Below are 27206 nucleotides of genomic sequence, written 5' to 3' on the forward strand. Positions count from 1 at the left end.
TTGATGTTTTTATCCCGGTTTAACTTTTATAATAATTTTCCATTGACAATTCAACATGTTCTATCTTGTGAAATATTCTCTTCTATTTTGTCAGGGGTTATAAAACATTTATTATTATTTACTCTTTCAGGATATATATCTTTTCTTCCCGACTAATTTATAAACCTTAGGAGTCCGGTTCTGTCCAGATAACATTATCACATATTAATCATTGTATTTTGGGAAAAAACCTCCACCTTTCACCCTATAATTATCACCCTCTGCTTTTTTGGCCATTTTTATGGGAGAGGGGGCAAATAATAAAGCATAAAATTCATTCTAGTTTGGAAAGTGCTTATGAGCAATCAGACCTAGCAGTTTCAGCCCCAATCCAAACTAGATAAGGAAGCTGGGAAGAAGGTGAGAGAATCCGCAGAGAAGGCAAGAAAGTCTGATGCAGAGGCCTGGCTTTGCAGGAAAGTCCTGAGCCAGCACAGTGTGGGATGTAGGAGACCACAGAAGTGGTGGATACTGGCAATGCCCAGGCCTTTCCTAGGCCTTCCCAGGGCTGAGGGGAACAGAATAAAGGTCGTTTCTTGGGTTGCCTGGGCAGCCTCAAGGAAGGACCCCACGCAGCCAATAGCTTCCCATAGGCTGACACTGTGAGAAGCGATGAGCCCAAAGCTGTCTCTCCATCTCAGAGGAGTTAGAGCCTCGGTGAGGTCAGGTGTGGACCTTGGATGCTGGGGGAGTCTACGAACTCAGATGCCTCAGCCACCGAATGGAGGGTGCTGCCCACGAGAACCAGGCCTGGCCACAAGCAAAGGACATGATGGCCTCAGCACAGGTCAACTTGGAGCTATGGACACTCCTCCACTGATGCCACAGCACCCAGCAAAAGGCCCCAAGGTGGAGCACTCATTTTGGGTGCAGGAAGGGGGATAAGAATCTCTGAAATGACTGGCTTCAGAGTTTTCCTAGAAATGCCCAGACTAAGTGCCCATCTCAGAAAGTGAGCGCTCAAGAGGGAAATTAAGGCCACTTAAATAATTTTTTTTCCTAAGTATGTGGCCTGTGAAATTCAAATTCACTTCACTGTATGACAGTTATCTGGACAGTTATCTGGACAGTTATGCTGTCCAACCCAGCATTAAACATGTGGCAAGTACTCAATAAATCTTGGTGAGACTGGAGCCAGGCATCGCCACCCAAGGACTGAGTGTCACAGTCGTTAAGACCGGAGATGAACAAATAGGTTGCTTTTTAAGAACATGAAGCTGAACCTCTGCAAATATTTTAACAGGAAAATGATGATGGGGAATGAAGTAAGAGGGATGGACAGGGGTAGACAGCCACATGTGGCTAAATCTCTAGGATCAGGAAATGAAACCTACTGCCCACCATCAGCTTGAAAATAATCAGGCCCCCTTCCTGGGATCACTGCCCAGGACATGTCTTCTGAGGAAGATAGAAACCAGACTCCTGACATTGTCTTTGTTCAGAGCAGTAGAAAGAGAAAAGCTGAGACCACTGGGAAGGCATAATTTTCCCCATGGATCTCAAACTTCAGCCCTTGGCTTTAGGATCATGTTGGATTAAAGCAATGCTAGGATGGAGCTGTCAGGAACCCTATGTGCATTCTGGGTCCAGCAGAGCAATGCCGGTTTGGCATCCTTGTGGGGCAGTAAATCCCAAAGGCCCCGGGAGAGGCACAAGTCATAGGTAATCGATATGCAGGTACTTCAGCCAGGCCCGAAGCTGAGGGATCCGGAATGGGGTTGATCAGGAATGAGGCATATGTTGGTGCAACGGAGGTCAACTGACTCTGCTCCTGGGCGGTTTAGACAACAACCATCTACTGAAAGGACTGCACTCTCTCTTGCCTTCAGGCCTCTACTTGCTGTTCTCTCTGCCGGGAGCACTAGCCCCTCTGTGGTGCCTGACCAGCTCCCACTGGTCTTCCAGCTGTCTGCTTTATTGCCACCTCCCTCAGAACCCTGTACAGCCGTAATCTCACCCGTCAAATTTATCTTCCTTACCATCGTGCTCACCACATGTAAAGGCTTAATAAATAGTTGTTAAATGACAATGAGGTGTATCAAGTTTCTGACCCTTTTTCTTCTGTAATGGAAAGCGGGAACACAGCCAGAGCGGGCAATGATCTCCGGGGAGGACTAAATCTATCATCATCAATAAAGCTTTATGTGAAATACTTTAACTAGGTAACTAACTGTGGTGGGCAGACCTCTGAGGAGGCCTCCAGTGACACCCTCCCTCCCTGTAGTCACCTCTGGTGTTATCCCCTCCCCTTGAACGTGGGCTGGGTGTAGTGAGTGACTGCTTCTGATGAATCAGGCCAATGGGATGTCATTTCTGAGATCAGTTGATAAAAGACCATGACTTCTGTCTTGTCCACACATACTCTCTCCCGCTCTTGCCCCTGCTCATGCTAAGGAAGCCAGCTGCCATCTTGTGAGCTGCCCTGTGGAGAGGCCCACCTGGCAAGGAACTGAGGGTGCCTTCCGGCCATCAGCCGGCATTGAACTGTGGCCCTCAATCCAACAACCCACGAGGAATCCTGCCAACAACCACGTGACCTGTTGAGGCTTGAGGTGACTGTAACCTTGTGAGAAACCCTGACCCTCAGCTTGTGAGGACCCAGCTAAACAGCGCCTGGACTCCTGACCCACAGAAGCTGTGAGTTAAATTTGTTCTTCTAAGCCATTAAGTTTCGGGGTAAGTTGTTATGCAGCCATAGGTAACTCATGTGCTGAGCTTGATTTTTTTCTTTCTACATTATTAGATCAGTCCCATCTGAAGAGCATTTGACTGAGAGGGAGCAGGAGGGAGAATTTTGGGATGAGACCAGGCCCAGAGGCCTTCATGAGACGCCGAAGACCCCGGAAAGAGGACCGTGGATGAGAAGAGAGGCAAGGATAGAGAATCAAGAAAAATTTTTCCGGATCTAAGAATGTGCCTAAGTCCCTCAGTGCATTAGCCTGTCCTGAGGCTGAAAAGTTTCAACCTCTTTACTTTGTAATGAGTAAATGTCAGGGCCTGGAGACAATTCTCTGCTGCAAATCCAATGACTCAGAAAAGGAGGGGCCGCCGCAGGCGCCGAGAGGGGATCTTGCTCTGGCCACCGCCTGGGTGAACGCTAAGGAAGCGGTGAGGTTCGGTGGGAGGGGCGCACCCTTAAAGTCCGGAGACCTGGGGTTTTCTTTTGACTGTACAGGACATGCATTTTAATTCTTCTGGAGTTCAGTCTTCTCCTTTACAAACCGAGCGGCATCGAACTAGATGACCTGTGAAGCATTTTGCAGATATAAAATGCTAAGATTCTACGACCTTCACCAAGTTACCTCATCTCAGAAATGCCGAGTGATCAAGGCTTTGCTTCGGTCATAACCACCCTGCCGGTGGAGGATCCTCCTCTGAGGGCTCTCAGCGGCCGCTTCAGGGTCACACAAGGCATGTTCTGCTCCTAACTCTCCTTTCTCACGAGCGGAGTCCACAGCGGAGGTGCTGCCTGTTCAGGCCTCCTGCACTCGCAGCCGGTGGGGAGGTGCAGGGAGCAGGTACGCAGAGGACGGGCTGTCTCAAGGAAGACGGCTTGAAATAAGGCGCTCCTCATTACAGAAGCGCAGACCGGAGCGCCTGCAGCACACACGGCTGAAGGCAGCGCTGCAGTGCGCACAGCGGCTCTCCCGGCTCGCCGACAGTCACCTCTAGCCCGCTTAGAGGCTGCTCATCCTCTGCCCTCCTGACAGGTCTGTGCCGGACGGCCGCGCTGAAGTCAGTGCGGATGAAGCGCTGCACTGAGCGACTGCACCTTGTCTCAAAGGCACAGATGGGTTGTACGTTCAGAGAGGCAGGCCCTCCCCGTGGAGACTGCTGAGCACTCCACTCAGAGCAAACCCATCTAGAATGAGCAGCACAGTCAGAGGCTGGGGGCGCCATCACCGCTGGAACCTAGAGATTATGGGGAACCTGAGACTCACACAGAAATCAGCAAAGGTGGAGGGACTAGTCTGGTGGCTCTGGGGGGTGGGGATAAGCTGTCCAACGAGGGTCCAAAAGAATCGCGTGCCTCTGGGTTTCAGCTGCCAGAAGAGGGGCGGTGAGCCTAGAGAGGCTGGGGAAGCTTCACGACACGCTCCTTGGTGTTTTAACGTTTCCTGAAGCAGGGACAGTGGGACCTTGTTGAAATACAACTTATTACAAAGGCCTGAACACAGCAAAGGCCAGTCACGTGTCTAACCAACAACTAAACACAATAAATGCCCTGTAACTCAGGTTCTCTGAGTACAGAGGTCCCTTGTAGTTGGAAACAATTCTGCTGGAAAGACAGAGCTAGAGAAATGTTACAATCTGAGAAGCTCTCTCCTCTGCTGGCCCTTCACTTCTTCTAAATCAGCAAAGACTCTGAGAACCTGAGGAAGCTATGTGTTCCAAGAAAAGAGTTCAGAAGTTATGCTTGTAATGTCGAAGGGTTCGTGACCCCAGGAAAACAGCCTCTGTTTTTGTTTTTATAATTTTATTTATTTATTTATTTATTTATGGCTGTGTTGGGTCTTCGTTTCTGTGCGAGGGCTTTCTCCAGTTGCGGTGAGCGGGGGCCACTCTTCATCACGGTGCGCGGGCCTCTCACTGTCACAGCCTCTCCCGTTGCGGAGCACAGGCTCCAGACGTGCAGGCTCAGCAGTTGTGGCTCATGGGCTTAGTTGCTCCGTGGCATGTGGGATCTTCCCAGACCAGGGCTCGAACCCGTGTCCCCTGCATTGGCAGGCAGATTCTTAACCACTGCGCCACCAGGGAAGCCCCAGCCTCTGTTTCAGTCCAACATTCATTACTGTATCTGAGGAGATGGAGGCCTAGAGAAGTCACAAGGTCACAAATAAATTAGTAGCAAGGCTAAGATGGGTACCTGGGTCTTCCAGTGGCCTTAAACTGCTGGGAGAACCCTAAGCACGTTGGGATCCCAAGTTTCTGAGGTCAGGAGGAACATGGGTCAGGTGAGACTTCTCACTGCCGAGGCCAACCATGATTTTTGATAGCAACATAAATTAATTTCCAACACGAGTGAGAAATGTGAGAAAGGAGAATACGGTGATTCCGACTTAGTCTTTTGTTTGAGCACAAGTCTAATATTGGAGCCAAAACAGGTACAGAGAACGCCAGAGAAGGTGACTTGAGGACACTGTGAGTGGAGATGGGGACTCACATGCTGTGGCAGAGAGCGTGGCCATGCAGGGGCAGAGGCGCTGTCTGTAGTAGGAAGATGACGGATATACAGTCCTGGGCTGTGCTCAGCCAGCCCCAGCAGGGTGCCTGGCACACAGTAGGGGCTCCAAAAATACTATTTCCTTCCCTTCTTTTTCCTGATGGAACAGGTATGAATTTTTTTTAATCTCCTTGATTATCGTCAGGCAATCAAACCCAGGGAGGCTTATGGCAAAAAGCCTGATTTTGAGAGTTAATGCCCTCGCCAGAGCACTGTTAACGGCATCCCCTCCACACACACACCCAACGAAAACTCTGAGCTAAGCGGTTATCATGGTAACAGAAGGAGACACTTCAGTCTCCATTTTTCTCTCTCTGATTCATGGACACCTGCCAGGTAGCAGATGGCCTGTGTGGACAATTACCTTCATTTTCCTGCAATGTATTTAAATTAAACAAACTGGCCTCTTTGCTGCCGATTTTCAGAGGCCCGTTCGGAAAAACAACAACAACAACAAAAAACCCAAAAAAACAATGTTGGGAGAAAGGAACTACAAGTCTGAAATTTAGATGAGGCAACCGTGAACATACAGGGAACTGGGATGTATACAGAATGGACTTTGTACATTTTTTTTCTTCAACAAAAGGTAAAAAAAAAAACAAAAAAAAAACCCCACAGACTATTTTGAGCTGCTGCAGGTGGTGGCTCTGCTAGGAAAATGCAGCTGTCTCATCAAATGTGGAACTAAAAGGAGAGAGAGAGGATTATCTGACGCTGTACTGTCTGTCCTGCTGCAAGATTTGAAAATAATTGCCTAACATGACAAGAGTTAAGACTGCTGGGAGTTAGGCCCAGGGGTGGAAGTGAGCACACAAGGAGAACAGGGGTGGAGGAGATGAGAAAGGCAGTCACGTGGCAGTGAGCAAAGCAGCAGCCGCGGTTCCCTCTGGGGCGAATTAGAAACAGGTAAAGAACACGCCTGGAGACCTTCCTCTCTCCCCAAAGTGTCCACCTCTGAGGTAAAGGGCGGTGCAGCTTTTAAGGATGAACTTGGCTTCTAAACACCCGAGAGAAGGGCCAAACAGTTCTATGATGTCTCTCTTCTCTCACCACCGTTAATACACATTTATCTATCGTGTGTCTGCTGGAAGGAGAGGGGCCACCAAAAAGTCTGCCTTGAGGTCCCTCCTCAGAGGGCTGACACCTGTCTGTTCCCACATCACTTCAGGAAACTCAGGGCTTACCCATGACCTGTCACTCCCTGCGGTGGCTCTCAGGTGTCACTCCCTGTTGGGTTACTGCTATGGATGGGAAACAGCAATGGCAGGACTGCTGGGTGTTTTGTGATCACACTGTTGGCAACGGGGAGAAGGTTATGGTTCTCAGTCTCCATGATTCTGCCCCTATTCAAGTCAAACTAAATTATATAGAAGACAAAGCTTACCCGAGGCTGAAAGAGCTGGGGGGCAAGATGTCTAGATCTTTCTCAGTGGAAGGAGGAAAGCGTATTAAGTTCGTAAGACTGTCTCAGAAGAACAACCTCTTAAAACTCACCATAAACCCGAAGATCAAAAGACAGCTGAAATTTAAACTTTTAGATAGGGAAGCTCATAAATTCCAAGACTAGAATTACCCTCTTTCTGTTTGTTTCTCCTAGTTTGCCCAGCTCTATTTGAAAATGGTATCCCATTAGTTCTCATTGCAGGATTTCAAAGCTAGTTCTCAGCAAAATGATCAGGGACCTCACTGAAGGAAAAATCCCTATAAAATGAATACCAAACACTCAGATTGCATATTAGAAACCAAAAGAGAACAGGATTCCAGGAGAGCATGGTCCTTAATTCAGACATGAATTCAATGATGGGGCAGGCAGCCTGAACCTATCAATGATATTTTAAAGATCAATGAGTCAAACTTAAATGCTGCTTATGGGTAAGTAAGTAAAACTTGTACGATGAGGTGTGGCACCTGATCCAGCACCACACTCTCTGCTGAGTCCCTGTTCTATATAATAAGGTGGTTAGAGCCCAGGCTTTGCAGTCAGATGGACCTAGTTTGGATTCCAGCTCTGCCATTTACTAGCTGTGTGACCTCAGGCAACTTACTTAACCTCCCTGAGGCTCAGGTTCTTCATATGTAAAGTGGAGATAAGAATATCTTCATGGGTTGGTGAGGATGTACATAAAGTGCTTCACATGCTGGCTCAATGGGGTACTACCTGCCATGATTCCACTTTGAAAGGTCCAAAGTAGGGGTATGAAGGGGCAAGGTCTCCACTCTCAGCAGGCTCACAGCCTCCTAGGCAGTTCGGCATGTACGCAGCTAGCATACCAAGGAGGACGAAATCCGTACCGTAGCGGAGGTACAAAGGAAAAGGAACACAGAGGCGAGAGAGTTTAACACTGACCTTCTGGAACAGGCTAAGGTTTCACAGAAGAGGTGGCATCTGAGAGTGTCTTGAGGGGTATAATTTCAATAGGCAGAAGCGGCTCGGGAAGGGCAATCCAGGTGAGGAAAGGGCATGAACAGAGGCACCATGAGAGAGGAAGCTGTATGTGTGTGTTGGGGGATGGGGGAGGAGCATGTGGGGACACTAGTATGCAGGGAGCACAGAAGATATATGGTGGGAAAGAGAAGAGTGGGCCACAATCATCCAGAGCCTTAAATAAATGGTCATCAAGTTTATTTACTAGGCAATAGATGGGCAAACTATAGCCCGTGGCCAAATCCAGCTTGCCACCTGCTTTTTTACAGTCTGTGAGCTAAGAATGGTTTTTACATTTTTAAGTGGTTTTATTTTAAATGGTTATATAAGTCCTTACATAATATCTCTGATTTGGTTCACAAAGCCTAAAATGCTTACTACCTAACCTTTAAGAAAAAGCTTGCTGACCCCTGCCATAGGCAATGGCAGAGGGAGCCCGTGAAGACTTCCAAGGAGGGAGTGGTGTGGTCAATCTGGTCTGATTTAGGAATCTGGCTTCGGGGCAAAGTGAAGGAGGGACTGAGAGGCAGGAGGCAGGAGAGAGGGAGACCAGGTGACAGATGACGGAGGCTGGAATGGAGAATGGTGATAGGAATTGGGAGGAGAGAGACACAAGCAAGCTTTTGGAGAAAAAGTTGACTAGACTGTGACAACTGAGTGGGAAGAGTAGGGGACTGGAAGAGAGCATGCATGTAGGGAGTGCTGGCAATGATGTTAACAGAAGCAGGACATATGGACAAAGGGGTGATTTGTGGGGGAAGGTGACTGGAAATCTTTTACCATCCATCCCATGTCTAAACCTCAGAATAAGGGATGCTGAGAATGCCTCAAGGGCTCAGACTGGTATCACAGAGAAAGGTTCTCTGATCCTACTTCCCTGACCAGGGATCCAACCAGTGCCCCCTGCAGTGGAAGTGCAGAGTCCTAACCACTGGACCACTAGGGAATTCCTGAGCAGTGGTTCTTCACTGGGGATAATTTTACCTGCTAGGAACCTGGTGTGGGTGTCGGTGTGGGGGTGGGAGCATCCCTGGAATTTAGCAGGTAGAGATCAAGGATGCTGCTCGACATCCTGCAATGCATAGAACACGCCCCCGCCCCAACCCACCAAAAAAAAAAAAGTAATCTGGCCCCAAATGTCCATAGTGCTGAGGATGAAAACCTGGCTGAGGGTGACAGAGTTACGAGGTCCTAAAGTCGGTGGCCTGTCCAGGGCTTCTTGTGCCAGGTGGTGAGCTGCTGTAGAAGGAAAGGCAGGCCACCAGTAGCCTCAGATCAGGTTAGAAACTTCAAGGGGCCAAGAATAAATGCTGATAACCTTCTGCACATTTGGGAGATGTCCTGGGGACAGCTACAGGCCTTAGAGTCTCCTAGATTCTCTCTTGGTTTCCTGAGGTCTGAGCTGGTTAAATACAGGAGTTGAAATTTGAAATGTGAAAGCAGTGAATAAACAGTGAATGTCATATATATTAATTAGAATACATAATAATAAAAGCACTGAAGGATTTATGGTTAGCCAGCTTTGTAGAGCAGTAGTGAGTTGGCATGGATTCTTATCAAAGGTACCTGTCTAGCTGCAGGTAACTGTCTTTCTGCATTGCCTCTAATTTTATTTTATTTTTTAAAAATTTGTTTATTTGATTATTTATTTATTTGTTTTGGCTGCGTTGGGTCTTTTGTTGCTGTGCACGGGCTTTCTCTAGTTGCGGTGAGTGGGGGCTACTCTTCATTGCAGTACGCGGGTTTCTCATTGCGATGGCTTCTCTTGTTGCGGAGCACAGGCTCTAGGCACGCAGGCTTCAGTAGTTGTGGCATGTGGGCTCAGTAGCTGTGGCGCACGGGCTTAGTTGCTCCCTGGCATGTGGGATCTTCCCAGACCAGGGCTCGAACTCGTGTCCCCTGCATTGGCAGGTGGATTCTTAATCACTGCGCCACCAGGGAAGCCCCATTGCCTCTAATTTTCTAAAACACGCTTCTATATTTCTTTCTTATCCCCTCTCTCTTTTTTTAAAGCACTGGGCATCTATACTGCAGCTCCAAATGGGAGTAATTCTACTTGCCAAATTATGATTAGCAGCAAATGGAGAAGAGTGCAAAAGAGTCTATCATATCCTTTATAATATGCTTCTTTGGCTGAAATTAAGCAGATGTTCACTTCAGTTAAGGACTCTAGGCCAGGAAGCTCCCTACCTTGGCACTGCTGTTAATTTGGGACATCAGAACCAGCCTGAGGTCAGCTATAAAACCCTAGAGATTGGCACGGCATCAGGATTCAAGGAAATGCCTACAGGTGCTCTCCAAGTGGAGGGTCACAGATCCAATCTCATGCCAAGTGAGGATGCTGTGTGAGGTCTAAAAGAAAGAGAGTGGGAGGCACGGCCCAGAATCCTAGAGATGAGCCAAAGAGAGGGCATCATGAAAGCAGCTGATGTTGTTTTCTTAGGATGCTTTCTTTTGTCTGGAAAAGTGGGAGGTAGATGGTTGGCATGAATAAACCCTGGGGAAGGAGTTGGTTAGAAAATCCAGACAATGAATCGAGGGCCAGAGGATTTCAAAGTCACAAAGGAAACATCAGTCAAATGAACCCAGTTGGATTTCTGCAGACCCTTCTTGGTTCACAGCCTTTCCCCAATATATCGATTGGTATCAGTGATGACAGTATCAAAGAACTGTGGATTGGAAATTTATAGATGAGAAAACTGAGGTCTGTAAAGGTTATATACATGGTGAGATAGAAAAGAAATGAGGTTTTGTCAACAAGGTGCCATGAGTCAGAACAATCTATTCACACGTAACCCAATAAGGCAAACTGAAGATATAACTCCTTCCTTCGTTGAGGTGAAACCAATGGGGGTGGGGGTGAGGAGGTTGGACAAGACAAAATCAATTTTTCAGAGCTGTCTACACTCTGCCATACTGAAAATTTCCTTTCCAAGGTTGCTGATAACTTCCTTATTGTCAAATCCTTGTCTTATTGCCTTATTAACTTTCTCCTTGAAACTTTCTGGTTTTTCATGAGAACCCACAATCCTACCCTCCTACCTCCTCTTTCTTCATTTTGTCTACTATGGGTTTTCCCGATGGCCCATGTTTATGCTTTCAACACTGATTTTATGTTGAAGACTTCCAAATCTACATTGCTAGCCCTGTTTCCCCGCTAAATTTCCAGCTGCCTATCCCTAAATATCTAACAGACCAGACACAAAGCTTGACTGCCTGCCTATTCTATGTAACTCGGTATGTTCAAAATCAGATCAAAGTCCCCTTTCTATAGCCCACATCATCTCCCCAGTTTCATTTTTTCAGTCAACTTCCCAGGTTCCTGGGCTCAAAACCTAGAAGTCATCTTCTTTTCTGTTGATGCTTTGCTGAGACCCAGACTGTAGTATTCTGGGGGGAGATACTGTGTCCTAGGAATTCATATTCCTCTAGTGGAAGGTGACTATCTCCAGCTTGGTGTGTAGAGACTTTTTCCCAGAGACCCTGGTGTATATTTTTCATATGTTGTATGCATTCTGGTCAGAAGAGGAAAAGACATAAATATAGGACAGGGGGAAATAAACAAGCAGGTAAGGCAATCTCTCAGCTCGTGATTGATGAGAGTGATGAAAAACATGGGGGGTGCTGCAAAGAGCCAAAAACTATTTCCTCTATATTTTCAGACTATACACTCCCTCTAGGTGTTCAAGGAGTTTTGGGGGAGTGAAATGCAAGTACCTATTTTTCAATATTGCTATGACATTTCCTCTTTTGGAGAAAACAAACAAAACCCCCCAACAAGCTACCAGGTCCCTATAGTGAGTACAAGAGCCAAGACTGATGAATGACCATACTTTGTAGACTTTCATGAGGCCATCGATGGGCAGCCAGAGTCCATGTATACAGACTAGCACTGGGACCCAGGCTAGGCTAAAGGCTTGGGCGCATAGTCGCAGAGTACAGCACATTGATCTTTGTTTACCAAAATCCGTTGGTGCAGCTTGCAAACTTGGGAGGGCGGCAGTGGTGCCTAAGCCTCCAGATATCACTGACCTGGCCTCTGTTTCTGTATACAGGGCATCAGGCCAACCATGAAATAATGATCATACCATTTGAGGGTGGGATTTGTGCAGGATTTCTCTTTTGATCCTCCAAAGGCCAAGCTCACCCACTGCTCACTTCAACATATGTAGTAAGACATTGCTGAAGACATAAATAAATGGCAATCCTTTGCTTTTCAGGAAGCAGTAGACTCAGGCTTCTATTTCAGAGTATGGTGGGACCAAGGAATCCAGAAAATTTTAGGGAGGCACGTGAATCACTTCCCAATGGGATTGTGTCCAAAGGTTAAGTGAACCAAGAGGGAACCTGACCCAGGAACACATCAAGAGGTTTACCAGTAATCTCTTTAATGGACAAAGAAGAGGTTTTTATTTGTTGTTGTGTAGGTTGTTTTTTTTTTAAGTACTTTCTCTCAAACTTACAAAGTTAACATTCATGAAGTTCGTCATGGAGGCCTCATGGGTCAACCTGGCTAACTAAATGTTGAGCGCCCTTCCTCTGAGGCATATTTGGTGAAGCCGCGGTCAGAGGTGGGGGTTTCTGACAGCCAGCCCACACCATGCTTTCTTTGGTTGAGTTGTGGTGGGGTGTTTGTCTGGTTCTGGAAATCAGAAAGGGCATGGGGCAAGATCCACTTGATATCCCAACTGGTTGAAGTAGAAAGAGAGGTCCCAACTGTGGCCATGTTCTCTTAGTGGAATCCCAAGATTCCTCCAATTACATAACTTTCAGAGTACCACCCATATAACCCTCTGGACCACCACCCTACGAACCTGGATCAAGGCCACCCCTGCAGCAGCCCCCTATCCTTATTCATCACCGTCTACAGTTATAGTCTTTAACTCTGATGTTGATCTGTATATGAAAAGTAATGATCTTTTTTTTTTGACTGGCTATGCGGCATGTGGGATCTTAGTTCCCCGATCAGGGATCAAACCCGTGCCCTCTGCAGTGGAAGCCCAGAGTCTTAACCACTGGACCGCCAGGGAAGTTCCAAAAAGTAATGATCTTCTAATATGAGGAACCGGAGAAATGTTTAAAGAAATACATCCCTCACGAATAAACTGAAACCTTGCCTTGGATAGCTCATTTTAGTTTGTGTCAGCAATCCAGCAGTGAAATTTTATGGTATGTTGAGTCTCTGGGAAAAATGGAACCCTAAGGTGTCCCTAGAATAAATTTGTACGTTGGAATCCCTCCAGACTAGGACTGGGATATTGTTTGACCTTGAGGGAGTAGCCCACAGCTCAACAGTAAACACCACTGCCAGCAGGGTCCTCACCAGTCTGTTGTTACTTTAGTGTACCCCTCTGTACACATTTCTGGTTGTGGGCATTGGGTTCTTACTGAGAAATGCTCAAAATATTTTCAAATGATACAAATAACTATAGATATCCCGCGTTTTGTAGATTATCTGTGCTAAAAAAAAGAGGATGATTTTACTCTACATAACATATCTGTTCTTTAGACAGAAATAATAATAGAGTTAATAATAATACTAATATATTAGCTTGGTCTTCCTATTCTTTTGGTAACACTGAAATTTGTTTTTCTGATTCTTTTTATAAAGGACATTTCTAACCATCGTTTAGTCTCTTGAATAGATCTACCTATTATATGGGAGTACCTTGAGCAAAATTATTGCCTTAGGTACTCGAACCAGTTATGTCCCTTACAATGAATAAACTTATGAATTCACACTGTTTTTAAGTTAAAATCTTATAAATCTGGTTAATAGCAGTTTTCATTCAGCCACTATTTATTGAGTATCTGCCATGTGGCAGGCACTGGGCTAGCAGCAAGGGGATGCAGTAGTGAAAAAGGCAGACAAGGTCTTTTAATTACAGTCTGACGATTATCATGGGCCTGATTAACCCTGACTCAACCGATACAATCTAATTCCTGAGCCTGTTAAACTGTAGGGTATGTCATGGGTCGAACAGTCACTCAGTGAAGTCTTATCTGAAATAGCCAGGCAGTTCTGCCCTTAATTATAAACCTTGGAGCTGAGAAAAGAGAAGGGGAAGGAGGGAGGGAGGGAGAAAGGAAAGACAGAAGAATTATCAGCTGAGGTACTAATGTCACTAAAGCACTGGAAAAGTGGCTGAGGTTGCAGGTAGAACCACAGACCCAAAGTCACAGTTAAAGTCACAGTTATTACTCATTTCCCTCAAATTTCCCCAATGCCAAAATAATCCCTGAAAGGGAATGAAGAAGGCAAACTGCATAAAAAGTTCTCTATAATGGATTTACAGAGCCAGTTTGGGGAAGATGTCTAGTAAATTCTTCATTTAAAAAGTCTTACAATTATTTTATGACTCATATAGGGTAATACACTTTGATAGGGAAGAAATTAAACTATACCAGCCAGAATCTGGGAGGAAGAAAGGGTTATGACTTAGCTCTGTGGTAAATACCTTTTGGTGCCTCACTCGGTAATGATATAGATTAAAGCAGACGCTCGAGTTCTAAAGCTTTATAGTCTTTCCAGCTGTACATGTTAAAAATGTTGAACTATGCAAAGCCATCCAGTTCACATCTGAGCCTCATTGCTGAGCCTTAGGTGGGTACAGTTTAAACCTGTGATGTGGACAGAGGAAATTTCTACCTATATCCACAGAGCAGAATGTCTTACCTCACCATAGTGGGGAAACATGAGGGAAAAACAATTTGTACAAATTCATGCTCTGGACGGTCCCCTGGGACAGTGAGGACTAGAACATGAGCTCAGGACCTCAGCCACTGAGAACTCCCAACACACACACACACAAGCCACCGAGAACTCCCAACACACACACACAAGCCACCGAGAACTCCCAACACACACACACAAGCCACCGAGAACGCCCAACACACACACACAAGCCACCGAGAACGCCCAACACACACACACAAGCCACCGAGAACGCCCAACACACACACACAAGCCACCGAGAACTCCCAACACACACACACAAGCCACCGAGAACTCCCAACACACATACACAAGTGGCTTGTTAGTGGCAGGCTTCAGTGATCTGGGTCTAGCTTCTCATTTTGCCAACCTCAAGGGGAAGATGATCTCACACACAATCAAAGATCACTGGAATGAACATGTTGTTATTTAATCCCGTCTGCTCAAGATCAGCTTTAAATTGACCTGAAATAATACGACAGCAGTGATAATTTCTGGTTCTTGGAGTACACAGTAATCCATAAAATTTTTAAATAATGAAGTGTCTCTTGGAAGCCCTTACTGTTGCCATTAACATAAATATCCATAATGTTTGCCCTCCTCTGAAAAATGTTCTCAGGTGGGCTGTGGGTGTTCCCGATTACATGCTTTGCTCTGAGCTGGCCCATTCGGAGAGGGATCATGAGATGCAAGTCTGGGTGGACTGCTGGAGGAAGTTCCCAGCAAGTGGTTTAGCTGTAAAGCACATCTCTGGGGCGCAGAGGGATGAATAAAAGGAGGGGAAAGCTGGTGCCAGCAACTACAGGTCAGGTGATACCCTGATCTGCAGGAAGGGTGTGGTCACAGCAAGGGGATGAGGCTGTCAGGGAAAGGAGGGGAGAAGGGAACAGGAAGAACAGATGTTTTCTTTCCCTCCCTCCAACACAATCTCACTCATCCTCTTGTTTGTGACAGGCATTACCAGCACTTGCTTCTCTACTTCTTCTAAGCCAACTGGAGGATTGTACTTCCCTGCCTCCATTGAAGTTAAGTGTGGTCATGTGCCTTGCTTTGGCCAATGAAATGGAGTGAAAGTGATGTGTGTCACTTCCTGGCAGAGGCATTTAATGGCTGGGCTTGACTTTCCATCCTGGTTTTCTTCTGCTTTGCCCATGTGAATGTACCTATTGATACAAAAGTGCCATAAGATCAAAGTAATAAATTATGTGTGAATGAGGAAAAAACAAAACCAAATAAAGCACAGACAAAAATAAAATTTTGTCACATTAAAGTCATTGAGATGTACGGGTTGTTAGCCTACCCTGACATCATACTCTGTCTTCTTTCCCTCTTCCTGACAGTCTCCTTTACTCTTCTCTTGCCTCCTCCCCTCCTTACCCATCTCCTCCTTCCTTTCCTCTCCCTTTTACCCTATGACTCCATTGCTTTCCTAAATGGAAATAATGGTAAATATAATGTTTTATATTCCTATTCTTAATCTGAAACATGGATACATTTGTTTTTTGAAATAAGAAATGAGTACATTTTTTGAATTACACATTTCACATTTCTTTCTTTAAAGAGAAGCCCTGAGGTAAATTAAAAATCAGCTTTAGTTTGTGTGTGAAAAATGTATGCTTTGAAAACCTTACTATATGATATAAACATATAGTCTTATCATTATGGATAAGCCCTCAATTGATTTTCCTGTGTGGGTTAGTGGCTATCGGGGAAAATAAAAACAAACATAAACTTTCCCTAAACACCATGCAGCTCAGGAAAACCAGAGCTCCCTCTGCAGTGGGCTTTGAAAAGGAAATCACTTACAGCATGATCAGTCACTTAGTTTTCATTGGTAACTTTGTTAAGAAGGCTACTGGAGCTGGAACATCCAGAAGACTGTTCAAGACTAAAGGACAACTGAAGTTATCAAAAGAACTACTCATTTTCATGCACAGTCATTCATGACATTGTACTTAACCCTGAGGTCACTCCCACCACCCTGAAAATTGTTTCAAGCAATTAAAGTCAGCCTAATCATGAAGCAGCAGAGAATGTAAGTGCAGGAAAATGTAACTGTAGCCTGGCTAGTCATGCATATTTAAATAAACACAACAGATGTGTACTTTGAAAACAAATTCAACAAGCTCTGGTTTCAAATAAGAACATGCTCTACTAGGTAAACATGACGTGGCCTTTTAGGCCATTTTACAATACCACGGAGAGCACTGCTGAGGGTTTTACACATAACCAATTCCACAGAGATGATCTTGGTACAGGGAGGAGAGGAGAAAGTATGTAACAGTTATATGAGGAAAAGAAGAACATGCAAAAAGAAGCAAGAGTCAGGTGGAGAATTCTGAAGTTCACTTACTGCCTGCTTTTGCTCTTCCTCCTAGAGGTGGTGAAGATGAAAAAAGGTAGAGGGGAAAAAGGAGAGAAATTAATGCCCATCACCACAAACAACTGGAAAAAAATGATAGAAAAGGGCAAACCAGGCCAGGCCCATGGGTTCAGAGATCCAAGGGCCTGACCACCGTCAGAGCATCGTCAGTTGGGCAGAGCAAATGGCGAGCCTCTGCCCTATCCGGTCCTTTAAATGCTAACTTCTAGAGTTAGAAGGAAAGAACCTTCTAAACCCTCTAGCCCAACTTCCCCTTTTATACGCGAAAAAGCCCTAGAGAGTCTGACTTGCCCAAGTTTATATCACTATTTAGGGTAAACTGAAAGAAGCAGCTCAACCATGACTCAAAAGCTCCGTGATCACTCTGTTTCACGATTCGCAATATCCACATGTGTCAGGTACATTTCTCTAAGTCAGTGGTTCTCAAAGCGCAGAACATAGATAGACCAGCAGCAGCAGCATCTGGAAACTTGTCAGAGATGCATGCTTTGCCCCGTCTCCCCCTACACCAATGGAATCAAAACTCTTGGGGTGGGGGCAGCGCTGTTTCATGAAACTTTCAGTGGATTCTGAATCCTGCTAGTTTGAGAACCACTGCTCTTAAGAACTTCCCAGAAACTGGAAATTCCATCTGACTACAGATTCTCTTATTTAGTCCCCTGTCTTCCACTTTTGGAGCTTTTGGCTGCTGTGTGGTTCTTTTCAAGGATGCACATACATCCCCTTCCCCCTATAAACTGGAACTGTTTCAAGGCCCTAAGAGGCTTTTCAAAAAGAATTCTTGACCTTGGTGTCTCATTAGTTGAACAAAGGTTCGTTTAATGCTCCCTATGCATGAAGCACTGGGAACATGAAGGTGAGATACGGTCTCTGTCTTTCAGAGCCTTACAGTGACGGCGCTCAGAGCAGGCCCTTGCTAACTCTCAGCTCTCAGAATGCACCTCTAGACACTGAAGAAGGAAGCACGATGAAGATGAGATAAACACTTCCGAGTTCCTCTCTCCTCAGTCTTGTGCTTCTCAGTTACTCTGTCTTTTAATGGGTCTCTTCGTTTCCTTTTTCTGTGCCTCATCATGGGTAACTGTGGTCAGGACGCCTCTGCTCTTTGCCCCAAATACACAGATCTAAAATCTGTTGCAATGGTTCTATTTAAATTGGATCCATCCGTGCAGACTGCCTTTACTAAACATGTGTGTAGGAAGTCTTGGGAATGGAGGAGTGCTTCTCAGTCTGCAGATCTGGGTGCAATGGAGAGAATGATTTCAGTAAAGCCAAGGAATTACGAAAGGGAGAGGGAAAGTAAGAATTTGGAGAAAGTCATTTTATTCCCGCAAGGGAGAGACATGCACTAGAAATTAAATGGGCACCAAGAAATCTCTTGAGGAGACTCCCAACTCAGCACCAGAAGATGTTCTTCATTATCAAAGCCAGCTGCTAGATGCTTGGCCAAACCTAATCTCACAGGCACCCAGGCAAAGAGGGCCCTGAGCGTTCGCTGAGTTAGCCTGAAGGAGTTAGCATCTTTTAGCTTTTGCGTCTGGCATGCATGGCTCCAGTTAGAAGGGGTTAGAGTTTTACAGTTGGGAAGCGATCTCCCTGCCTAGTCAGGCTTCCCTGTGAGGCAGAACACTTTTCTTCCATTCACTAGGCAAGGCAACCAGCCGTAGAAGAGTTATTAAACAATTAAAAATGTGTTTTTATTGCTGGCACTAAATGTAGAAATGGAAATTGGTAGGGGAGGGATGGGGCAATCCTGGCAAGCTGGAATTGCATCTGAGATCAAAAGACCAGTATGTAATTTCTTAGAACTGCTTCTAAAACACCTCCTTATTTTCACTGTTTTCTCCAGGTTTGGTATTGGAGACAATAATATTACCTTGGCTCAACAGAAAAGAAAAATTCAGTGCTCGCTTCGGCAGCACATATACTAAAATTGGAACGATACAGAGAAGATTAGCATGGCCCCTGCACAAGGATGATACACAAATTCGTGAAGTGTTCCATATTTTTTTTTTAAAGCAATTATACTCCAATGAAGATGTTTAAAAAAAAAAAAAAAAAAAGAAAAATTCAGAAGGCGATGTTTCATGTTTGTACATTTGGTGACTTTGCTGTATATAGTTTATCCATTGATATAAAATCATTATAATTTGCAGTAGACACATGTCAGGTTAGGATGGAGGGAGTGGACAGGGCAGTGTTTTCAGGACTTACAGGCCCCCCATGTGCACTGGCATTGGGAGAGGGTGGACTTTGGCAAAGTGTTACTTAGGATGGTGTTGTATAATCCAAACTCACAAAAGTTAATCAGATATAGCTTTGAAGGCTCTGTCAACACAGTAAACAGGTCAGATATAAGGTCTTAGAACCTTTTTGTTATCAATTAGTCAGTTGGGGTCAGTAAACATTGACTGGTGACAAGGTATAGGAGCCAACTTGATTTAAAGGGGGTAATAATGCCTTAATTATAAAGTGCAAATCTAGGACTGCTCAAGTCACCTAAAAACATGGGAGACCCGTCACATTGGGGATATCTGGCTAGATGGCCAAAGTAATGCCATAGCCACTGTAGTCATCTATATAAAAAAATTTATATTCAAAACCTCATTTGCATAGGAGGTTAAAATTTAAAACTACAGAATTCATCTGGTAAATGCATTTCAAAAGCAATATTGGAAAAATGGAAAATGAGGCAGAAGAATACTGGGAACGTAATTTAGAAACTAAAACACCATCACACAACTATTTCTAGATTAAATAAGAAGTCTGAGGTAGAGGTTATCCATATATACTCATTAATCAGGGGAAAAAATGTAAAGAAAAGATACATTCTGAAACATGGGTACTTGAGTGTCAGTCTACATTATGTCATTAGGAAAAAAACAACAACAATAAGAAGGTCTCTGATACTCCTTGGTGACAAGAATTGAGTCTTAGTCACCATTATACACCACATATCCTAAACATGACTCTTAATCAATGGATAAAAAGACAACATTCCTGGTTTATGTTTGCAAATTCTTCTTCCCTTTCTGAATGACCTCAGCCTGTCAGGTGGGTAAATAATAAGGCATTTAAGAACTTGGTAGGATATCCTACAAAACAGAGCAGTGGGGTCCTGGTTATTTTACAGATATTGTAACTGTAAGACAACAGCTGGAAATACAAAGAAACTCAGGGCTTGGGAATACAGTTCGAGACATCAGTTCATTCTGCTTAGGCCTTGAATACAAGTGTCAGAGGTACATGACAAGGTCATAGGAATGCACATGGGACCTGAGCCAGGAACTCTAAGGAACACTGTGGGCAACCAGCTGACGGGAAAGCTTACTGTGTGATACTTAGGGGAAATGCATTCTGACTTCCCTTCAGTTTGCATAAACCTTTTTGCCTTTTACAAAAAGGGTACCTTCCCATCTATGTTTGGGTAATATTTGAGAACATTTTTCTGAAAGGTAGGTGAATCCCCTATGACCTTCTGTCCTGTGGGTGGACTAACCCCACAATGGCAGGGCTTTCAAAGCCCCACATGGCTACAGATGTTACACTGGCCAAATGTATTTAAGTACCTCTCTGCTCTCTTGAGTGGCTGATTGGGTTGCTTAGCTGGATACTTGACAACTATTTGAAGGATCTGGGCCAGGTTTTACGCATAAGGTTTTCTTTAAACAAGACCCATTTAGACAAAATATTTCTCAGGAGAAATCCTGCTAACAGGGTTAATGAAGAAACATGTCCCAAAATACCCAGGACCAAAGCTAGAAAAAACTCAGCTCAAGAGTAAAAGAAGTGATTGTCTTGAGCAAGCCAAAAGTCAGTTTAAAACACAAACACGCCATTTACCCAAGTTGCTAAATACCCACTAGCTTTATTATTAAAGGACTGGCTTAGAATGGAGAAGTTGAAGAAAACTCTTCAAGCTGACATGTTCCTGGGCTACCCCCCTAGTCTAGACCCTTGTCACTTTGGGTCTGGATGATTTCATTAGCTTCCTATTATCCTTTAGTTTCTCCTCTTCCCAACCTGCTATGTACATTTTCCTAAACTATTGTTTTCAAAACCTTTAATGACTCCACTTTATCACAGGATTAAATCTACCCCCTCAGCCTGCCTTTTGAGGTACTCCACACTGTGATTTCCATTCTGTGTCAGACCATGAAATACAATGGTTTCACAGTATAGACAGACAGACCTTAGGAATTTATAGCATAAACAAATGTGCCCTGGTATTGCTGCTACAGAGCTGGGTAAATATTTCTGTTCAGTGCCAGTCAAATCATCCAGGTGAGGACATTTAAATGCCAAGTGTGCCTCTGTCTGCTCTAGGGTGTAGGGGCTGTAATATATTTTTCACAAAAAATAGATAGTGGGCCTGAATTATTCTAGATTTATTCAAGCTCCAATATACCAAACCTAGAGCTAGCTGCTATTTTATTGCTCCTCATAGAGTAAAATTATTGATTAGAGTTGGTTGATTACTTTGGTTTGCCTCTGTAATACTTATTAAAATAGGACACAATACTTGTTACGCATTTAGGTAGAATATTAGAAAACTTGTCTTAAAAGAAACTTTATATAGTTGAGAAATATTCATTTCACATAGCTAATATCCGATTTATAAACATTCTTATTTATTCATAAAAGCAACTATTCGAGGACATTAGTTCCAGTTACTAATTTTTTGTAATCAGGCTTTACACTGATTTAGATAACTTTTATACTGAATTAGGTTAACTTCATGGAGGTCTACCTGAAAACTGAGTCTAGGCAGCAGGAGTTAACCTGTTAGCCTCATCCTGTCTGACATCACGGGGAGGCAGAAGCTGAAGTGCAGGTGGAGATGGACAAGGAGAGCCGGGAGGTGGGGGGAGGCCTGAGCGGCTGCTGCTCTTACCTTCAGCAGCTTCATCAGCCCTTCCAGCTGCAGCATCAGCTCCCGCCTGCTCTCCTGCAGCGCTGACATCCTCTGCTCCAGCTCATCTTTCCTCTGCCTGTCGGAGAGGAAAAGCTCATGAGGAATGCAGAGATGGAAGGGCAGTTAGATCACAAAAAGACACTGTAATTTAAAAATATTAAAAATTGTAATGTGTCTACTGAACAAATATAAAAGAAAATGAAGATAAAATGATCCTCAAAGAAGAGTCGAAGGCCAGGTGAAATGGGTTTTAGACCTGATTCTGCTACTTAGCAGTGTATGAGATGCTGAGCAAATCATTTAAGTTCTGATACTGGATATATAAAATGGTGATAATACTTATTGGGGGATCTTGCTGAACCCCAACTCTGCTTCTAATCTTAAATGTTTTGTCCCACACGCCATTCAAACCACACCTACCTTTCATGGTCCAGCCCAAATTCCAGCACTTCCAGGGGTCAAATTGCTTCTAGCCTGTGTGTGTGTGTGTCTTTCCCTACTCACATTTCTTCTAATATCCATACTATTTATTAACATTGTACAATATTATTTAACTGACTAGCAAATTATTTTAAGTTTTGTTTCCAAAACTAGATTATAAATTTTTAAGATAGATTCATTGTCTTCTCGTCTTCATACTCCCTAAATTTCCAGGGCAGGTATAAACTCAATAAGGAGGAGTTGACTCATTCAACTTTCTAGAAAGCCTTTCTTCCTTGAACCCCCAAGCCTGGATGCAGTACTCTTTCTTTGTGCTGTGCATGATCAAATAATTATAATATGTGGCAAAAATGAATGAACTACAGCTACATGCAACAACATGGAAGGCTCCTAAAGAGTAATATTAAGGGGGAAAAATGTCCCAGAAGACTGCATGGAATACCATTTCTATAAAGCTCAAAAAACAAAAAGCAAAATTAGACACTTTATCACGTGGGCATACACACATACTTGACAATACTGTTTTAAAAAGCAAGGGAATCGGGACTTCCCTGGTGGCACAGTGGTTAAGACTCCAAGCTTCCAATGCAGGGGGCCTGGGTGGTTCGATCCCTGGCCGGGGAACTAGATCCCACACGCGTGCCGCAACTAAGACCCGGTGCAACCAAATAAATAAATAAATAAATATTAAAAAAAAAAAAAAAAAAAAAAAGCAAGGGAATGATAAACCAAATTCTGGAGAGAGGTTAGCTCTGTGGGGAAGGCAGAAGCAAGGAAGTGGAATAAGGGGGGCACTTTTCCAGATGACATGGCTTTAGCAATATATGAATTCTCAAGTAGGACGTGAGTTCCTGGGTGTTCATTTTATCATTATGCTTCATATCTCACACATTTGTCATAAATTATTATAATAACAAATATACCGTTAAAAATAATGAAGGGGGAAAAGACAATCTTGGTGTTCAGGATTCATAACCACTAACCCTAAGGATGAAATTCTCTACCTTGTTTTATTATACTAGCTGGGTATTGGCAGTTCCTGGATTCATGTATATTCATTAAAACCAGAAGGATGTCAGAACCTACAAATGAATCTTGCCCTTTATGCGTCTTGTGATAAACAAAAGTTCGTATATTAACATAGATGAATATACCAACTTCTTTCATGGCTAGTAATTCTGAGAAATTATTTTCTATTCCAAATCCCTAAAGAAACTCTCCTACGTTTTCTTCTAGAAGTTTTAACATTTGTGTCTCCATGTTTAATCCACCTGGTGGTGTTTTTGTATATAGTGTGAGGAAGAGAGCCAATGTGTTTGTCCTTATGCATGACCAATTGATCCAGCAAACTTATTAAATAGTCCCTCTTTTTTCAGTGGTATACAGCTGCTTTTGAGATTAAATACTTTCTGATTTCTCAGGATTTAGACCCTCCTTGGATTTAGATTAAATTCCTGTTTCTTACTGCCTTATGTCACAGCGCTGGATTCAGCCCTTTGCCTACTGAATCTACAGTTTTTTCAGATCCCTCTAGCATAAAGAAGCCCTTTCAGCAATCCTAGTTCCAGCAATAGTTAAACTAAAGTATGACAGTTCTTTGCTTTTCTAGATACAAAATAGTCACTTGTGCCTGAGCTGAGGTGGGGAAAGAAAACAGTTGTATCTTACACTGATAGCTTAGAGTTATGTTCTACCTGAGTCAGCAGCTTTTGCTTTCCCATCCTCCCTAGTGTGACACCCAACATGCTGATATCTCCAATGTGTGACAGTGGACCCAGAGCAACCAAAATCTCAGCCCAGTTTCTAATAAATTTAGAAACTAAAATGAATTTTTAGGAGAATGGGAATCTCTGTATCCCTAATGATTTTCATCTGCGTGGTTTAAATTCTTGATGAGTTATTTATTAATGACACAAATCTAAACAGAAGGACAGTTATAGAAAAACAGTAATCTCCATTCTGTAAGAGAAGAAATCGTGGTTGGGAAGCTAAATGACCTAAGCCAAAGGAAGAGCTAAGAAAGGACATTCGGCTCTGCAGAATCCCAGGTGACAGCACGTTAAAAATCAACTGCAGAATGTCAAATGTTACAACCTCAACAGAAAAAACCCACTATTTGGAAATCTAGAGGTCTGGTGAGAATCAAGTCACTCACTTAGTTTCCATAATGTCTTCACTTACAAAGAGTATACACACACCTTCCTAAGACCGATAGGAAATAAGACCCTGGTAATTTTGCTCGGATCATGCTCACGTTATACTCTTCTGGAAGATGCCCTCATTCCCTCCAAAACAGCACCAAGTGGGAGCTGAAGTTGCTCTCTACCCCCATCCTGATCCTACGTCCTTAGTCTCTCGATCCTTGAGACAGTTTATACTTATGTTGAGGTGGAAGGTACCACAGCCACAGTGCAAGGGATTCCCACTTGGTTTCACATCTCAGAGGAGTTCGTGCAACGGAATCCTGCTCTGACTATGAAGTGCGGGAGAACATACTCAAAGGACACGGAGAGCCTTACTCCTGCCAGGAGTCTCTAAAGTCAGACTAATTTGCAAGATAAGCAGATTGAGTGCAGCACAATGGTCTTCCTAAAGCAATCGCAAAAGTATAAACACTGCGACGGGTGTTTACCTAGTTCCGAAATGAAGGCAGGAGACCTCACAGTGATTAATAAAGGGACTCAAACATCTCAAGCAGTAACAGAATGAGTGGAATGCTTTAGCTGTTTGTTCTAACATGACTAGTTATACCGATAAACAGATTCTAACCCACTAGTTTGGTTTCCTGAGATGTGAATTCCTACTGTAGCAGATTATAACTTGGGGACAGTGGTGCAGCTTCCCCACTTACCTCAGCAGCCGCAGCTCCGCCAGCAGTGTGGGGTTCTGCTGGGCCTTCTCCGGGGTGGGCTGGGAAGCCTGCTCATGCTCCAGACGGAGACGCTGAATCTCCCGCAGGATCTCTCTAGAGAGATGGATGAAAAAGGGATGGCCACGTGCGGCTTCACAGCTCGCGCCCTCTCTTTTTTTCCATTAGAAGTTTTTATTCTAGTCGTGCGGCCTCTACCAATCTTGTTCTGATGGTTTCTGAATGACCAAGACGTGAAATGGACACCGTCTTGAAATTGCTGCACTCGATATTTCCTCAATGAAACAATCCTTTGTGGTAGAGAAAGTCCTACAAACCCTTCTTCTCAAGAACTTGAAACATTTCCACAGAAGAAAAATGACAGCTATCAATAGGAGAGTCTGTTCCTGTCTGGGGGGCACTTGCAACCTTCTAATGCAAGTCCTGTGCTAACTCCCCTCACATCTTCCTCTGTCTCCCTTCTTCTCCTGGACCCCACTCCCACCCCGAGATCTGATGGTTGCCACCTCCTCCACTGTGCCTGTTACATTATGACCAATCTCCTTGTCCTGGTTTCTGCTTTTTCAGTGCATGATGGTGTGTTGTCTGGTCGCCAAGCCTGTAAATGGCTTTTCAATGAGAGACCAGACAGTCGCGTGCTGCATCGTGGGCCAGGACAAGATGACAAGACAGAGCAAAGGCTCCTGGGAGCAGAGTGGAGAAAGGAATGGGAGGGGAACACACTGGTGGGTGGGAAAAAGAATCTACCTGAGAGCACCTGAGCGGGCTTTCGGACTACCAGAATGAACAGCATGCAGAGATATACAAATTAGTGTCCAGGGCATGTACTGGACTTGGGCTGGCCTATCTTCACTGAGGTGGGATCTTCCTTTGTGGTCAAAACTCATCTGGACTGCAAGGAAAATGAGAATCAGATACTCACGTGATAATCTTGGGCTTCAGAAACTGGCTCGACCTCTGCATTCTTACCTGTTTTTGTTTTCCAGTTCTGCAATAAGCTGTCTTTGTTGTTTGTTGGCATCAAAGTTAAAGCTCAAGTCGGTGGGAGGACGGGTCTAGAGTGAGGAAGAAGAAAGGTTTTTTTTTTTTTTTGATTCAAATATATCCAGAGGCCCAGATGGACTGTTGACTTTTTTTAAAACAGATTTTTGAGGTATAATTTACATACCATAAAATCCACCCATTTTAAGTGTACAGTTCAATGAGTCTTAGTATATTTAAACAGCTATGCAAACCAATCACCACAGTCCAGTTTTAGAACATCTTTCATCACCACAGAAAGTTCCCTCATGCCAGTTTGTAGTCAACTTCCACTCCCATCCCCAACCACAGGCAACCAGTGATCTGCTTTCTGTCTACGGTTTTGCCTTTTCTAGAAACTTCATATAAATGGAATCATACAACATGCAGTCTTTGGTTTCTGGCTTCCACTTAGCATGGTATTTCTGAGGTTCATCCATGTTGCTCCATGCATCAGGAGTTCCTTCCTTTTTATTGCTGAATAGTATTCCATTGTTTCCAGCTTTTGGTTATCACAAATGAAGCCGCTCTGAACTCTCATTTACAAATCTTGTGTTAATATATGTTTTCATCTGTCTTGGGTAAATCCCTAAGAGTGGAATTCCAGAGTTATATGGTAACTCTGTATTTAACATTTTGAGAAAGTGTCAAACTGTTTTCCGAAGTGGCTGAACCATTTTACCATCCCACCAACAATGAATGAGGGTTCCAATTTCTCCACATTCTCACCAATACTTGTCAATGTCTTTTTGGTTTTAACCATCCTAGTGGGCGTGAAGTACCTAATTGTGGGTTTTAAAAAAAATTGAGATATAATTTACATGCCTTAAAACCTACTCTTTTAAAGTATACAATTCAGTGGTTTTAAACTATATTTAAGAGGTTGTGAGCCCATCATCACTATCTACTTGCAGGACATTTTCATCACCCTGAAAAGAAACCCACAGTCACTCCCCATTTCCCCTCCACCATCTTGTGACAACTTCTAATCTAATTTCTTTATCTATGGATTTGCCTATTCTGGACAGTTCATACCAATGGAATCATGCAGTATGTGATCTTTTATGTATGGCTTCTTTGACTTGGCAAATGATTCCAAGGCTCATCCACGTTGTAGCATATATCAGTACTTCATTTCTCTTTATGGATGAATAATATTCCACCATATGGACATA

At 43.9% G+C, this 27206-nt stretch overlaps 1 protein-coding gene and 1 non-coding gene across 9 annotated transcripts in view; one reads left to right on the plus strand and one right to left on the minus strand.

Annotated features, from left to right (window-relative positions):
- The window catches only part of DTNB (dystrobrevin beta), a 251519-nt gene that overhangs the window by 16005 nt on the left and 208308 nt on the right, over positions 1-27206 (minus strand). For 3 of the 8 annotated variants that reach the window (XM_068563946.1, XM_068563944.1, XM_068563942.1), the window contains exons 13-16: positions 25981-26066; positions 24994-25107; positions 21681-21777; positions 16757-16777 (exon numbers count right to left, since the gene is read on the minus strand). In XM_068563946.1, coding sequence (XP_068420047.1) covers positions 16757-16777; positions 21681-21777; positions 24994-25107; positions 25981-26066 — 318 coding nt within the window. Of the gene's footprint in view, positions 1-4555; positions 4854-16756; positions 16778-21680; positions 21778-24993; positions 25108-25758; positions 25904-25980; positions 26067-27206 lie in introns of those variants that run through there. The other 5 variants (XM_068563945.1, XM_068563943.1, XM_068563947.1 and 2 more) reach the window with 4 other exon arrangements.
- On the plus strand, positions 18690-18796 carry LOC137778195 (U6 spliceosomal RNA). Its single transcript, XR_011076775.1, has one exon. It is a non-coding gene; the product is annotated as a U6 spliceosomal RNA (small nuclear RNA).

The sequence above is a fragment of the Eschrichtius robustus genome, chromosome 15 (genome assembly GCF_028021215.1).
Source record: "Eschrichtius robustus isolate mEscRob2 chromosome 15, mEscRob2.pri, whole genome shotgun sequence".
NCBI lineage: Eukaryota > Metazoa > Chordata > Mammalia > Artiodactyla > Eschrichtiidae > Eschrichtius > Eschrichtius robustus.